This window comes from Lagopus muta, chromosome 1 (assembly GCF_023343835.1).
Source record: "Lagopus muta isolate bLagMut1 chromosome 1, bLagMut1 primary, whole genome shotgun sequence".
NCBI classification, from domain to species: domain Eukaryota; kingdom Metazoa; phylum Chordata; class Aves; order Galliformes; family Phasianidae; genus Lagopus; species Lagopus muta.
The window spans coordinates 108474692-108492152 of NC_064433.1; the positions used below are offsets into that span (position 1 = coordinate 108474692).

Below are 17461 nucleotides of genomic sequence, written 5' to 3' on the forward strand. Positions count from 1 at the left end.
AATGCAGCCCAGGACATGGTTAGCTTTCTGGGCTACAAGGGCATCTTGTTGGCTCACGTCCAGCTCGCCATCCAGCAGGATCCCCACGCCCTGCCCAGAGCGGGGACAACCCCCGTACCCCAAGGGAAGTGAGCGGCTACGGACCGCGCTGCTCAGCCCGCGGCGGGGCCGGGCGGGGCCAGCTGGGCGCGGCAGGAGGCCGCTCCCTCCTCCCCTCCCTCCGCCACCAATCCGGGCGACTCTCGAGGGCTTCGCGCGGCGCCGGCGGAGCGGTAGCCGCCGGTAGCAGGAGCAGCAGGAGCGGCAGGAGCAAGCGGCTGGGCAGCGGGGCACATGGCATGCCTGATGGCGGCTTTCTCCCTGGGCACCGCTCTGGTAAGGGGTGACCTGCTTGCGTGCTTCCTCACGGGTCAGCGGGGAACGAGGGGGCGTGAGGGGCAGCGGGCGGAGGGCGGGGGGTGACCGTCGTCGCGGGGCGGCTGTGGGGTGGGGGTTGGTGGGGCAGCCCGGCAGCGGCAGCTGTAAGGACGGCGGAGTTTGACCGGCAGTTACCTCTAGGCTTGAGCTGCTGAAGGGGATTAGGGGCTTCTGCGGGCGTTCTCCGATGGTTCTCAAAACAGATTTGCGGGAGGACCGTAACCTCTCCGGGTCTTTGCATTATAGCATCGGCTTGGTGCGTAACGGCCTCGGTTTGATGAGAGAGGGAAGTTGTTTGCAGAGCGTGGGGGACCGTTTCACTGCCGTGTCTGCTGCCGTGTCTGGTAAACACCAGCAAGCGGTTGAGCGCTGTACGGGAAGCTGAGGAATACAACGGCGTGAGCTCAGCTGCGATGTAACGCTGTCTTTCAGTACATATGCTATTTCTGTCTGTTTGAGACGGACAACGGTTTGATGTCTGCACACATTGCTGCGTCAATGAGTAGAGAGCATCTTGTTTGTGTTTGTACGGAAGTGTGCTTAAAGAATCACTATGCAGGGCTGCGGCTCTGTGAACTGGCAGCGCCCACCTGACAGCCAGCGGGATTCATTTGCCCCAGCCCTCTGGGGCAGTGTCCCCCAAAGAGGCTGGCGTGTGACCTAAGGGCTGGACAGGTTGTGTCATGGTCTGCTGTAAGCAGACGCTTCAATCCATGCAAGACCAGAACGGTTTGCTCAGTATCCCAGGAATACAAGTCTCTGGCTTCCTACTCACGGCTGGTTAAAGTTGTCTGGCAAGCATGTTTCTTTCTGGATTGAAATAAGCTGGAGGAGCCCTCACTGTCCCTTGATTGCTCAAGGTGACCTGCTCATTGAGGGCTACTTTTTGGATATTCTCTTTGACACGTGAAAACATTCAGAAGGTTCTGTGAACTAAGCAATCAGAGAGTTTCAAAGTTAAGCCTTGAAAACATTCAGGAAAGAATATTATTAACACACCATCTCATAATTTTTTAAAGGAAGAGGGAGGTCCCCTTGCTTTAATGATTCAAGCCTAAGATGTTTCACATTACACTTGTTTTGTTCAAATTCCGTGCCATTACAATCAATTCTTTAAGAAATCAGGAGTAAGTGTTACTGGATACCTGACCTCTCAGTCACTTGAGAGCATAATTAAAGTCGTTCACATAAGACAGTGTGGTGAGCAGATTGGATTTTTACATCTAGAACCAAGAGGAACTGGAAGACTGTGGTCTGGTTTTGTAGGACTCCGGACTCTACTGGTTTTGTAGGACTGTGCTTTAGGGTTTTTCATCAGCATTCATGGTAAGTGCCCGATCTGGAAAGCACTACTTTCCCCATATAAATGGGGAGACCATTCTCCCTAACAGAGAGGATGACAGTGGCACAGTGGAAATGTATCGACTTCTGAAGTGACAGTGTGACATAGTTGCTCTGGAGGGCGAATAGAAGCTGGCAGTGGCATGACCTACAGCTCCTTGTTGAGTGTTCAAGACTCGCACCTTTGAAAGAAGCGTAGGACATCTGCTTTTCAGCAGATATCTTTGGAGTGATGTAGGCTGTTGGATAGCAGTGACAGGATGGAAAGCCTAGGCCATAAGCCAACTATGGAATTATTTTCTGATACAGATCTGCATTAAAAACATGTTATAGTAGACAACTACACAGATGTTACACAGATGTTACATGACATATGATGTTACATACTTACAGTAAAGGACATCCTCTGAACTGTTCAAAATTCTGTTTAGCTGAAGAAGATTCCTGGCTGTTTTCCTTTAGGCTTTGGATGTACCCTGTTGATATTGATGCAAGGTGCTCATTTGGGTAAAAGAAATGGAAAAAGTTCAGATTTTTGTGTGTGTAAATTAGAAGAGAAGGGCAGGCTGCAGGCCCTGGTATGATCAGCAGAGGAAAGGAAAGAGCCTCAGTCCAAAGAATGACAAGTGGAATTGCACTGAGTGCTGTGCTGGGCAAAGCATGGCAAGAGGCTGTGAGCTGAGAGCATTGACCTTGCAGTGTCAGCAGTGCTAGTACTGGAACAGGGTTTAGCATGTTTATGTAGCTGATAAGATTTCCATTAGGGATTGCTGTCAAATAAGGAAAGATTTTGGATGGAAATCTTTGTGCTTTCCTCTTGTACTGCTGTAGGTTGCAGACTCTCCAGAACTATCGCTACATGAACAGATAAGGCAGAAAACAGCACATTTCAAAATTTTCAGAAATATAACTTGTACAATTTCACATTTACAGATGTGTGTTCTGATCTGAAGGGATAAGTCTTGGACTTTTTGAGTGGCTATCTTTTGACATTCCTGCACAAAAAACTGTTCAGCTAACTTTCTTCACCCTTTTACTCTGTCCCAGTACAAGCCCCGGGATTAGAGCATCTAGAACTCAATTCTTGGAAGGAATACAGTGTGACTGTACTTAGAAATTGCATTCTTCTGCTGTATTAATCTGGTCCAAGAACTGTTCACTTCTGAAGGTAGATACTGATGTGCTGTTTGTAGCTTCTGAGAGGAAACTAGTGCCAAAGGAACCGCCTTTTGTGTGCCATAAGTGCGCAGGCTCTTTTATGCCTCTTCTATGAAGACACTGGTGGAACAAATAAAAGGTGGCTTTTTTTTGTTTTGTTTCGTTTTTTTCACCTTTCAGCATACTTTTCTGGATTATGTGCTTGGATTTTACTTTTAAATAATAATAATTCTTGTGCAGAAGGTTTTGAAATGTGTTCCCAAACAAAAGCACGTGAACTTTGCTTTTTCTTCAACTTTCTCTCTAGAACGCCAGCAATTCCGCTTGTACTATGGTCGAACCAAAGTCAGTGTGTGTTTCAGTGGATGAAGTGGTCTCAAATGGCACAGATAACCAAGACATTCGACTGATGAATGGACACTTGAAAAAAGTGGACAATACTCTGACAGAAGCTCACCGTTTCTCCTACCTACCACGCAGACCAGCTGTAAATATTGAGTTTAAAGAACTGTCCTACTCTGTCCAAGAAGGGCCGTGGTGGAGGAAGAAAGGTGAGGAAAAGTCATATTTTAGCAACTATACAAATGTTATTGCCTGTGTGGATAGTCATGGTAGCTGAAATGAGTCTGTTGTAGGTTAGTGAAGCAAAGCAAGTAAGGGAAGCGTGTTTTCACAGTGCTTTTTACTTGGGGTCTTAATATATCAAACTCCTAAGAGTATGGAGATAAATAGTTCCTTCTAAATAAAAATAAAAACAACAAACAAAACAAAGAACAAAAACTAGAAAATGTATTATGGCTCAAGAGAGAGCATAAAGAAGCTGCTGCAGGACTGATTAGAAACTCAGGTGCAGCATTTGACCCAGCTCTGGAAGCAGACATCACTTTGTTTTGAGGAATATGGAGGCCACAGGGAACTTTTCTGTGCTCTGAGAAACAGGAAATTCTGCAGCTTATTTAACTGTTTGCTTCCCAGTTCTAAAGTATCTGAAGTATGTTCTGTACTTCTGTGCTGCCAGTCATCTGTCCTGTGATTTTGCTTGTTTATTGTTGGGGGTGATTAGAGCATGCAGTAGCTTAAAGACAGAGGTTGGGGGAGGGGAGTGGTTTTTTTGTTTGTTAGTTTTTACTTCTACAATAAGGTTTTGTCAAATATTTTAAAAGTATCCTTTAAGAACAGTAAGCATCTAAGAATTTCAGAAGGCATTTGAAACCAAGATGATTATTCTCTTAAAACATTGCGTTTGGAAATCAGTGCCATGGGCTGTAGGATTGTCAGCTCTTCCAAGACTCTGGTTTTTCTCAGATAGGGATCTTTTAAGTTTATGATTTCTTTTAACTGATGAAATTGCTGGCTATTTCTAGGACTAACTCCTGAGCTTTAGCCAAGTACGGGGATGCTATTTTGCTACTTAATTTGCCAATACGTGGCACAGAGTTCTCAGCCTGCAACACAAGGCACATCAAAACAGTATGGACATTGGATGCGTGTCAAGAAATTGAAGCATTACCACTTTCTTTTCACAATACAGTTTCCCTTATATTTCTGAGACATTGCTTCCAGTGCTGAAATGTTGATGGGAGTTGGGAGGGCATATTCAACTCTGTTCTTTATATGCTTTTGGTCTCTTACAGTTTTGAAAGGTGGGTGTAAAGTGGTTCTGTCCTTTTTCATCTGCTTTGCATTCATTCTTTTTATACTTTCATCTGCTTTGTTGTAAGCCATGTGTTTTCAGGGCAGTTTTGTGTGTGTGTGTGTGTGTGTGTGTGTGTGTGTGACTAGTCATCTTTCTGACAGGAAAACTAGGTCGTGAAGTAAATTCCTCCAAGTGAAAAGAAGGAAGCTCAAAAGAAATTACTGAAATATTAAGGGAAGTTTTGTGTGTTAAGTGACATAATTGCTCTTCCTTAAGAAATTCTCTCTTAGTAATATAAATTGGTACGGTTGTGTGCTTTAGTTATTTTTAAATGATAAGACCCTGCCAGTGTGTGCTTGACAGAGCCATATTAGGTACCCGCACTTGCTTTGAATATGTAAGTCCACTAGTTTAGAGGTTCCACTTGAAATTATTTCACAAAGTACATTGCTGCTGACTGGAAATTTTGACATTATCACAACACCGAGGCTTTAATTGTAGAGAAATGTGTGATATGAAAAACACTGTGCTGTGGCCAAGGAAGTGGTTCCATATCTGGATAGCCTAAGCATACGGTTATTTATTTGTTGAAGGAGGTGCAAACTTGTGGCTTTAATCTTTTTTTTTTTTTTTTTTTTTTCAACATCAAAACTGTATGTTTGCACACGTATTCTATAATTATGTAGTAAGATTGCATGTAGAACTTGGCTGGAAAACAACTTTCATGCTTTTAAAACTATTTTTCATCTTATTAGAATAAACTCAAATTTTGAAGTTCTTTTTCCCTCAAGAAATGAAACTATTTTGAACTATATTGCATAGGATGTAAAAACTTGAGGATTTTACCTGGACTTCTTTATCTACTAGCCAAAAATGTTCAAGAAGTTCCAAACCAAAAACCACTGTCCACATTTGTTGACATGTCTGAGGCTGACTTGGCTTGAACCAAAGAGCACATCCCAATGAAATGTCCTGCTGCTAAAAAGGACCAGTTGTGGCATTTGGCTGTGGGCATGAATGACTGTTAAACATGGATTCTCCAGCTTCTGGTTACCTGGGTATATGAGCAGGAGTTTTTATTCTCTACTCCTCACTTGGCTTAGACCTTGTATGTCTTTCCTTGGATCATTAAGGTCAGCTGCTGAGTGGTTGTGAGGAATGCTGTCTGTCAGCAGGTCTTGGCACTCTTCTGCTGACCAGGGATCTAGAAGATCTGGGAGGAGTTTATTCAGCCAATCTGAATACAAGCCAAAGAGTACTTTCACTGCAAGTCAGGCAAACAATGTAATGAGCTACCTTTTAAAGGATGTGGCCAGGAGGTTCTCCAGTTAACACTGGAGAGAGCACAACAGAAACATTGCATCTGGTTTGCATCCTCCAGTTCGACAGAGGTAGTGGGAGGTTAGGAAGTGTCTATCAGAGAAATGAAAAATTGGTTGGGGATGTATGAAGAGAGACTGAGGAAGCTGTTCTTGTTTGGTCGAGTGAAGGGAAAGCTGGAGGATCATCTTGTGGTGATTTAAAACTACTCAAAGGGCAGCTCTAAAGACACTGGAGCCAAATTCCTGTAGGTATTGCCAGCTGACATACTGCATTTTGGATGGCTTACAGTGTTAGGAAATATGTTTTTAGCCGTAGAGGAATGCAGTTCTGGGACAATCCACTCAGTGTAGTGTAGTGTCTCCATGCTAGGGGGTTTGGAAGATTGGGCTAGGCAGAGCCACAGCTGGCATGATCTGGTGTTGGTGAGCATCATGTTTTGGACAGAAGGCTAGCTTAGATCTCCAGAGGTCCCTTCCAAGCAACACTTCTGTGATTCACCGAGTTACTAACCAAACTATGGAAACCTAGACAGAAACTTTCTTCCTACTCCAAGAATTGATCCAAGTGCATTGATTTTAGTAGAGAAGGTTTTCCAAAAGCAAAATAGAAGATGGAAAAAGGAATTGGCTAAATATTCTTAAATGAAGGTAGGCATCAAAGTGTTAGGTTCAGGAGATGGGTAATGTTTTATCCTCAGATGCTGATGACTCTCTTAGATCTGCACTCAACTGGGATTCTCTGTGTGAAAAGGATTTCTTGTTGCTATGAAGTGAGATGTTTAAATTGACCAATGCCATCTAGTACAACTGTCCACATACTGCCAATGTTTCTCCACTAGGCAAAAAGTAGAAAGTCCAATGTTGGAAATCCATCTGATTAAAAAAAAAAACAAACAAAAAAACAAACCAACCAGAAAAACCAAACAACAGTAAGCTTGTATATACAAGCTGAAAAAAAGAAAAAATGGAAGATGTATCTCAGTTCATACTGTTCTTTGGTGCTGTTCATAGCAGTAAGGGACAAGGGATGCCATTCTAAAAATGGCCTTTTAAACTAGTGGTGTTTCTATTCTAAGATCAAGCTTGCCAAAAAATCTGCTATTTCTACACTTTTTTTCCAAAACTGTGATGAATTAGTGAAAACCTTTCAGCAAGTGTTGGATCATAAAGGGAGAAGTATAGTTTGCTCTGAAAGACAATTTATGTTAGTATGTTGGAGAGGAATTCAAATAAAAAGCAACAATAAAGAAAAATATACTCCCCTCAGCGAGAATGGTATTGTAAAGTAATGTCAAGGTTAGACTATAAATTAACAAAAGGAGGACTTGTGAGTAATTCTGCTATTGTGTTCTGTACTTTGCTGTATCATTCAGACAGTTGAACTAATTATTTGTAATATCATTTACTTTTTATTAAAAGCACAGAGAAGTTGAATTTGAGTTGCTTGTCAACAGTGCAAAAAAAAAAAGCAACTAATTATGACATATTAGTCTTAAATTAGAATTCTGCATTGATTTGTGTCTCGGCCTTAACATGCTTAATTTATCTACTAAATCTCATTTTCTCTTTAAAAACAAGAAAGTGCATTTTCATTCCCAGAATTATCTGATAAGTGCATCTTGCTACAAAAAAAAGCTTGTTCCACTTGTTTTAATAAATTTTCATTAAACTCATAGTAAAGATTTGGTTGCCGCTAAGCCTGATTGATTTATGGTATAATTCTACTTTAAGTCAGTGGTGTTAACAGGAATGAATCTGGCAAGTGAGCTCTTGGTCAAAGAAGCTCTATTTGCCCCATTCAGTTCAGTAAGACTTCTTATCAATATGGGAATTTGGAAAATGCTGCAAAGATAAAATTTTCAGAAGGTCTCACATAGCTTAGGAATTCCTCACATAGGAATTACTCAACTGGTAGGATGAATTCGTTTTGAATGAAAGAGAAAAGAGACTGATAAATGACTTGATCCAGATCTTTTGAGGTTAAGGATCATAGCCTAACCACTCTCTTCCAGAACCAAAAATGACTCCCTCTTTGATTCCAATCTTTGTTCTAGCATGTTGCAAAAGTCTCCTGCAGGCCACCAAGATTCAAGATTTCCATAAGATACCTCCAGGACTGCTGGAGCAGATTCTTTGTTTTAAAAGTTTAAGACAAACTGGCAAAACAAGAGAAAGGAAAATTCAGCGTTCAAAGAAAGAATAGAACTGCTTAGTCCTAGAATGCCTTCTCTTCTCTTTTAGGATGAGGGAGCCAGCTGATTCAGAGGGGGAGAGCACTCTATGAGATCACATGTGGGCTTCTTAAATGAGGAAATGCAATGTCACAGAGCTTCAGAGCAAACCATGCTCAAAATTTCACTGTCTTACCAGGTTGAAAAAGAGCTGAGACTGTGCCTCTTGGCTTCTGAACTACCTGCTTAAACTGTTTCAGATTGAAAATACAGCTTAAAATACAAACTACAGAAATATGTATTGAGGCGTAGGTTTTAAACGTAGGTCTGCCTGAAGACTATTTGCAAGAGGATTTTATAGAAGAGTCAGTGCCATAGCTTTGTACTGCTGTTGTTGTGAGTACCATAAAGTAATCTGAATAGGATGAGTGATTTCACTATAGAATTATGGATAGTCCCAAATAAATATGAGGAAGGCACAATAAATAGCTTGCAGTCTTCTGTCTTGCTGTAATTCTTTCAGTGTTATTTTGATTATATATGCACATGCAAAAAAAGACATTTATCCTTTTGTTTCTAGGTGTTTTTGCCACAATGTAGGAATCTATCATTTCTACATAATTTGAGTGCATCTGGGAAGAAAATAGTAATAAATTGGCTGTTAAAACTCCATGGGAACTTGGGAATTCATTTTTTCTAGTACTTGTCACTATTCATGGTTAATTAGGCAATGGTGTAGTTGGAAATTTCTCCATTGTTATTTTGAGAAAGGTAGTGACTCATTTGTACTGCCTCGGGATGGAGGTGCTGGTAGGGTTTGATCTCTAGTAACCTTTCAGGGTATGGGTTCCAGCCAGTCAAGTTGCAATCTGGTCTACTTACCGAGTGGATTAACAGCAACAGAAATTCATGCTCAGCAGAAAAAGCCATTGTTCTGCTCTTCTGGGGTTGTTGGAATAGCTCAGAACATGGGAAAATAGCTTGAGAGGTCCTGTATTTTCTTAAAAGATTACAACTTCATAACTTTGAGATGGAGCACATGAAACATGCAGAAGAGGTTGGCCGTGAGAGGAGGGAGGTGAAGGACGGTGTTTATTCTGAATGGCTCCATAGTGTCCAGTGGGGTAATATGGAATGTTTGACAGGTTGCTCGGCATTTGTGAAAGGCACTGAATGTGTCCACCATAGTCTGAGATGGTGTCATCAGAGCAGCTGATACTGATATTTTAGCTGAGAGGTCTGTGTATTATGTTAATATTGATCTCTGAATAAGATGGAAACGTGACCCACTGTCAAATCCTCAGCACAGACTGGCTTTTTCTGATTCGCTCTGGTGCTCTGCTATGAATTTGTTCTGCTATGTGTACTTTTGTGCACTCGGGCTGACCTGTTTCTTTTTATTAAGCTAGGCTTTTCTTTTTGCTGCATCTTTGCAGTGACTTCATTTTAAAGATTCCCCCTCCCCCCCTCTCGGAGATATCCAAGGACCCAAAAGATAAAGAGAAGGGGGAGCGAGGGGGGGTGGGATTTGCCCTAAATTATTTGCTAATCCTTGCCAGAGGAGTCAGAAAAAGCCTGTCCTCATCCCCAGCAGGTGCACTGCAGTAGAGGTGCCGCATGCCCGGGCTGCCAGGCTCGCGGTTACTGGCGGTCAGTGCACGGCAGTAACCCCGGCTGTGATGCTCCAGCGCCGGGAGCGGGTCCTGGTTGGCTGTTCCATGTGCTGTTGCTAAGAGGAGAGGAAGAGATGAGCGGTAAAGAGCAAAAAAAAAAAAAAAAAAACCAACAAAAAAACCCACCACCAACAAAAAAACAAAAACCACCAAAACCAACAACAACAAAAAAAACCGTTTGCAAGAGGGGGATTTTTTGTTTCTCGGCTTTCTCCAACAGATGGGTTGCATTGTTTTCTCTGGTTTTGCCTGTTTTGTCTGAGAGCGTGGTTTCATCTCAGGGAGCAGAATGTGTGCAAATTAAGATCCATATGTTAGAACAAATAAACAAGTTAAACTGGTTGAAATGAGCTGTGATGCTAGTAAAAGCTCTTCAACAAAATGTTTTGTGGATTCTTTTTCAGTTACTTAAAATATTAGTGAAATTAATGAAAACAAAACATGACTGATAACAGGATTTCTAAATTCACGTTTCAGCCTCGATAAAATTGTGCAGTTTCTCTTGTATCACTTAAGCTGTCTCAGTATGTTAAAAATACATTGACAAGTCATTGTTACTGGAATAATTCACTGCATTTTATTAATAGATTTATAATAATTCTTAGCATCATCGTGCACGTTGTATGAAATAGGGGTTACTAGGGACAAATCTTGGTCAGCCTGTTTGTCCGATTGTTTTACTGCTTCCCAGACAAGAATGACATTCCTTCAGCAGTGGTTCCATGGAAATATTAGGATTACTTCTTTTCCTCCATATGAAGCCCATGGTTATTGCTGTAGGATTTCCTTCTGTACGTGTCTGAGCTTGATTCAGTGAGTCTTGATTGCTGAGTTACTGCATGAGTAAAACGTGTTTTTCTTTTTTCACTTTGACGTGTTGTTTATTAGAACCAAACATTACTGTGACCTCAGTGTTTTTCATACTACCTAATGTTTTACTGTGATGCATTTTTTTTAATTGCTGTTTTGAAGACTTGTGGCCAAGAAGGGAAGGTTTAGAGAGAGACTTGTTAAGACATTTCAGAGTTTATATGCAAACAAAGTGGTGATTGCAGTGGTGATGGGCTGCTAGGAGTTTTACCTGCAGTCTCCACTGTTTCCATCTCACAGGGAGCATGTGTTGGGGGCTAGCTGTAACTCACCCTGACAGTTCTCCACTGCAACCCTTTTCATATTTACTAGGGTCTGATGAAGTGCTTTGCTGTCCCCTGCCCATATTCAGATTCTTGCTCGAGTTGATGAGGAGAAAGCATGCACCATCTGAAGGTGTGTAGCTGCACCATGTAGATAATGGCATAACAAACCATAGACTGGAATATGGATATAATTTTTTTTTTGCACAATGATATTTCAAAGTAGTTTGGTCATAGTCTGAAGATGTATCCAAACAAAGATTAGGTAAAGATTGGTTTGCAGTTGAAGACTTTGGTCAGTAGATGGTTGATCAGGGTTCATATGGCCTCAGTAAGAGAGAAGATAAATTAAAAAAAAAAAAAAAAATCACACCAACCAAGAACAGAAGCTAGTGCAAGTGTAAAAATGTTTTTGAGTCTGTTTTTACTTCTGTGTTCACATGCTGTTTTGGAAAGTGCCCTTCTGTAAGCCCACAGCGTCTAAACTTACACTTGGACTTAAGACAGATCTTTTATTCTCAGAGGATTTAAGATCTCAGAGTTCAGCTCTGTATACTCTAAGAAATTAATTCCCTCAAGCTTCCCTGTAGCGTTCTTCTACATAAACTCACTGGCTTTGGGAAGACAGAGTTCAGTAAAGATGATACTACTCAAAACGTGGCATTAGTCTGGATGGTCTTATGCCTCAATGTGGCTTGTATACTCTCACTGCATTAAGGACAGAAGTCTAACATTCTGGCAAAAAGATAGCTTGGGAATTTAAGTCAGCTTACTGTTGCACCAAGTCAGAGAAGGTCCAATTGATCCCATGTCCATTGTCTGACAGTAGGCAAAGGTAAGTATTTTGGGAAGAATGTGAGAATATTCCCTGGGTTCTTGCAACTGACAGCTCTTCGTGGATTTTTCTTTTATTCATGTGCACTTAGAACCTAAGCAGACTTCTGTTCATGCTGTCACTATGCTGCTTGCCTCCTTTTTCAGATCATTTAGGAGTGAGGTGAACTGCCCATATCTCAATACAGATCTCCTGAAACTCAGAGGTAGACTTTCACCATTGATTGACTACTGACTCCTCTTGTTTCCTATTGTTTTATCTGCTGTTTCATTTATTTGAGAGCCATCCATCTACCTTTTTGTCACGTTCATTATTTAATAACTTTAATAAGAAACCTTGTTGAAACTTTCCTGTGATATTCATATAGTATGACAAAATGCCCTTTTTTTTTTTTTTTTTTTTGAGGTATTACTTCCAAAAGGCATCAAGTGCAGTCATGCAATTTATATAACCAATTTTGGTATCAGAGACTTCTGCTTGAGTTCTGCCTTTTTATCTATCAGAAGTACTGGGACAGTAACAAGCTGAGATGTTAGGTTTAGATTGCCTGCCTACTGTGCCAGCTAGGCTTTGAACCAAGAAGCTACCAGTTTCTGCTTAACTCCATCAGCATAGAACACAGCAAAACAAGCAGCCCTTGCTTAGATTGTACCGTGTGGGAAAATTGAATTCTCCTAGTAACATCGTCATCTTCTGGATAGCAAAGTGTGCCTTCATTAGGGAGAAGAAAGACTAGGGTCTTCAAATTCTTCCAAATGTTAATTGCTTTTTTGCCAACTCTCAAAGGCATGAAAAGAAGTAAAAGTTTAATAAAATATGTGTTGAAGAATTGGTGTTCCTTTTCAATCAATTCTTTAACGTGTTCATCTCCAAAACAATATTTTAATGTTGGAAGTGGGTCATGGAACTTAGATAGAAGTGCAAGAAATTACAGTTGTTTTCAGTAACTATTTGAATCTCAGTAGCTTCCTACAAGCAAGTGTTTGTATATATTTCATTTATTCCTTAACTTATTATTAGAAGGCCTACTGAAATATCCCACCAGTGGTAATAAAAAAATGCAAGTAAATTGACAATTACTCCCTTGTGAACTATATGCTTTAGTGCAGACATTTGAGGTTATTTGACCTTTGGTTACTTCCTCTTTTTAGAAAATAACATTTTAGAATGAATATTTGATAAAGAATGTAAGAGAGAAACACTCGTGCTGTGCTAGTATCTGTAGAACAAGGACAAAATAATTCCTTCTAGGAAGTGGTATGGCTATAGACTTACACTGCATTATGACTTTAGTCATGCTGTGGTAACCTTTTTAGCTGTGTTTCCTGATTGGACTTTCTTGTCACTGCTAGGCTTGTATTCTCATCTACAGTTTGTTTAAGTTGTTGGTTTTGATGAGAGAAACAGATGCAATTTGAAGACTTAATTCTCTTTAGGAAGTATAGGGATGAAGTAGTCCAAATTGTTAACAGAAAGAAGTACGTGGAATTACATAATAGTTAAACTGAGGTAACCACTTCTTTGTTCATCATTCCTTATGTACCTGTTCCAAAGAAAAATGAAGGAGAGAGACCTTGGCTTTACAAATAATTTACCATCTGCCTCTCATCTAGCATCTACAATCTACATTTTCTGTGTAAGAATAATATTTCTTCCTGCTTTGCATGTTTAGAATAATAACAAATGTTGTTTACAGTTGCAATACATCTGCTACAGCAGCAAGGAGAAGATGGAGCATGCCATGGTTAGGTTCTGAGGTAGATGAGAATGAGACCTTATCTCTTTCTTGTGCTGATCTTCAGAGAGTGGGTTTTCACACTGGTCAGGAAAAGAAAGGAAACAATGCAGCTAGTTAATACAAAAAAAAACAAAAACAAAAACAAAAAAACTTGAGGGTTTTATTGCTCTCATTAAGCAATAGAATTTAAATTCTGCGCTTTTGCATCTCTTTTGTGCTTGAGGAGGTGCTGAAGTGGTTGAGGCTACACTAGCAGAGCATGGCTAATATAATTTTTTTAATCATGATCCAGTTGTTATCTTGAGTGCTTCAGAAATTAAATGCTCAAATTGCACAGGCATAACAGGGCTAGAATTGGTAAATGAGTGCATTTAAAAGGATGGGGACTGAAGTTAAATGCTTTGTTCATAGAGTAAGAGAAGTTATTTTACCTGGGTCAGAAAAATAGTAATTTCAGCCAACTTACTAAATATGACTGTCAAGGCCCGACTGCCTAAAATACTATTTGAGGCCCATAAAACCATCTGTGGGTGTCCATCTGTGAGTGAGCTCTACTTCCTTTTCCATTCAGAGAGATGAATGTTGTAGACCAGCAGGAAAGAAATCTGAGATCTGGAAAAATAAGAAAAAATGCACTCCATGGTAAGTTGCTCGTTGGGTTTTGTTTTTGACCCTGAATCTTGCAGAATTACTTGAAGGAGAATTTGCCCCAGGGGAAGAAATTAACAATAAGTAAATGCTAAGCATACAGATTCTGGATCAGAGACTGGGAGAAGAGCTCATTGAGAGCAGCCCTGCAGAGAAGAACTTTGGAATCCTGATGGATGAAAAACTAGACATTAGCCAGCAGTGTGTGTTTGCATCCCAGAAAGCCAACCATATCCTGAGCTGTATCCTCAGGGTTGATTGTCCCCTTCTACTCTGCCCTTGTAAGGCCCTATCTGGAGTACTGTGCCCAAGCATGGCATCTTTGGTATGAGAGGGATGCAGAACCATTGGAACAGGTTCAGAGGCAGACCACAAAGATCATCAGAGAGCTGGAGCACCTGCCCTACGAAGAAAACTTCAGGAGCCACGCTTGTTCATCTTGTAGAAAAGAAAGCTCCAGGGAGACCTCACAGTGGCCTTCCAGTACTTGATGGAAGCTTACAAGGAGAGGGACCAACTTCTTACCTGGTTTTACAGAGACAGGTGAAGGGGAAATGGCTTTAAACTAAAAGAGGATAGATTTAAGTTAGACGTTAGGAAGAAATTTTTTACTCACAGGATTGTGAAGCACTGGAACAAACCATGTGGAGAGTTTGTGGGCAGTCCATTTCTGAAGGTATTCAAGGGCAGGTTGGATGGGCCTTGTCCAGCTTGACAGTGATTGGCAACCCCACCCATGGCAGAGGGGCTGGAGCTAGATGATCTTTAAGGTACCCTCCAACCTAAGCCATTCTGTAATTCTGTGATATGATTCTATGACCTTACTGAAAACCAGGTGGGTCAGATTGATTTTTTTTTCAATCCGAAATGCAAGTTATTTATAAGAAATCTGCAAGAATTTCTCATTTTGATGACTGCAAAACAAGGCTATTAGTCGTAGCCAAGTCTGGTGGAGCTTTGGGAATTTATTATTCCTGGGGAAGGGGATTTATTATTCCTGCCCCAGTCCAATGGCTACATGGCAGCCTTGGTCCTATATTTACAGATCCAATTAGTAAGGAGGCAGGACATGAATTCCATTGGGCACACAAACACGTCCATATATGCATTGCACACAGCCAGTCATATGGACCTGCACAAACGCAGAAGTGCCTCTGCTCCACCCACATAGATGTGGGTAGCACATGCAAATATACGAAACATAGATGGCTTGCTGCATTTCATCCCCACTAGCTGATCAGGATTAAAGTCTGCTTGTGGGTTACATACACACAAAGCAGATCTCCTGACTGGTTTTGGACACTGTTAGTGCAACAGCTGGTCCATACTCTTCTAGTTGATACTACCTGGACTTACAAGCCCTCAATTTTGCAACTTCTTGCTCCAGTGGTTGGCATACAAACCTCTTCTACTCACCAATCAGCTCTTTGTGGTTTTTGGTAGGGTTCAGACATGCTGGCTCATAACAGAGAGTGCATCCACATGGGGGATAATTGGGAATGGGATTTAATAATGATACAGGTTAGACTGCAGTGGTTAGGTGCAGGGCTCAGTCAGACAAACATGATGAGCAGCTGCATATTCACACGGATCTGGCCTCATAAATCCGTTTACCCTCCCATTTTCTTGATCTTAGACCATCTCTGTGCTTGATCCCTTCCTTTCCCTGCCTTTGGTGATTGATTCCCCCCAAACATCTTGTGATAAATTTTGCTTACTTTCCTTTGTAATTCTCCCATAACTGTCCTATAGGTCGTTTTGTACTAATCCACATTTCCCTCTGCATGGTAGGGCAAGTCCTATTCCCCTCCAGGAAAAGTCACCCCGTTGGCACATCATAGTAGGCCAGTGCTCTAGTCCTTTTCCTTCAGGAGTCTTAAAAGTGGTTGATTCTGTTGGCTATTGGTATGGCTGGTGCACCTGTTGGTCATCTGAGTCTTGGATTTTATTTTCAATGTGATAATTTTTAGATCTGCTTGGCTGATTTGGCTTTGCTAAGCCTTTTATTGAAAAGTAAATGACATACGGTGCCTGGCCAGTAGCTTGTTTTAAGTCCATGGGAAATTAATTTGTAGTTCAAATCATCATTGTGTTGTAACTCACAACTGCATGTTTTTACCCTCAGGTGTGAAAGGATCAGGAAAATTGTAACTGCAGACAGGGAATAGAGGTGCTGCCATTTTTGATTATACTGCATCAGTTTCTGCTGTCTTTGAGGCTGAGTTATGGCTATGTGTGCAAGTTGCTTTACTAAAAATAGTCAGAGGACCTTGACAGATATTCATGAATAAGGCTATTTGATTTCTTGTCTGGAATTTGATAATGTAAACCTCCAGGAAAAATAGCCTGAAGTAGACACAAATCCATAGCCTCTGGGATTACTTTAAAACTGGGTGTTCATTAACAATGATTGTGTCTTCCCAATAACAGTAAGACACCTAGGGATACTACTACAGGATGAAATTCTGTAACGTGCATGATAGCACTTATCGAATTTATTTTTCATTATCTCAACCTCCTGAATCCCACATACTCTAAATACCCTGTATACAAAGTATGAAGACAAAGTAAGCTTCCTCATATAAAGCCCAACTGTGGTGTTTTAACACTGATTCTCACTGACAGGAGTTAAGCAGGGAAGATAAACCTCTTCAAGCCAAGCTAGGAACAAAAAGTCACATACATCCTGCAATAAATAAATCTAACTTTGAAGCAAACCTAGGCATTGGCTGAGACGCTTGTAATGTACAACTTGAAAACCATATGGCCAAATGAATCTTGAAATCACAGCAACAGCATACTAGATAGACCTTAGATGAATAGTTATGGCTAGTGTGCCAGGAGTGTTGTCTTACAGTGAAACATTTTGGACCAAATTCATCCCTGATATAAATTGACTGAAATTAATAAAGCTTGCTGAAGGAAGTGTATGACCTACTACTTAAAAGGGACTTTCACTTATTAATATGGTTCAATGCTAAAATTGCGTTCTAAAAAAGGCAGAAGCTAATCCAGTTCATATTAAATGCCAGTGATGAATGTCAAGCAAGCTGGACTTTGGAGTACCAGCATAACAAAGCAAACAGTGTCTCTCTTTCTGCACACTCTGATAATCCCCAGTTTTAATCTGAGAAAACTTGTCCTGACTTGTAGTCCAACTCTTGTCCAAACAACCAGCATTACAAATGAGGCAGAGCAAGGCATGTTTGTATAGAAGAGGAAATGTGACAGCAGGCATCATATTGATATGTGTAAATATGTATATATGTATACATACATATTGCCTCTGTTTATATATACATATATACACACACACATAAGCCCATTCACTCAGGTATAAATATTAATATTTATGTACAAGATCTGGGTGTATGTCACTACTGCAAATA

General features: G+C 40.8%; 1 protein-coding gene across 1 annotated transcript in view; it reads left to right on the forward strand.

Moving 5' to 3' along the window:
• Positions 1-239: 239 nt before the first annotated feature.
• Positions 240-17461, forward strand: part of ABCG1 (ATP binding cassette subfamily G member 1) — a 53051-nt gene continuing 35829 nt past the window's right edge. The window contains exons 1-2 of the mRNA XM_048932960.1: positions 240-375; positions 3224-3467. Of these exons, the coding sequence (XP_048788917.1) occupies positions 334-375; positions 3224-3467 (286 nt within the window). The 5' untranslated portion in view covers positions 240-333. The remainder of the gene's footprint in view (positions 376-3223; positions 3468-17461) is intronic.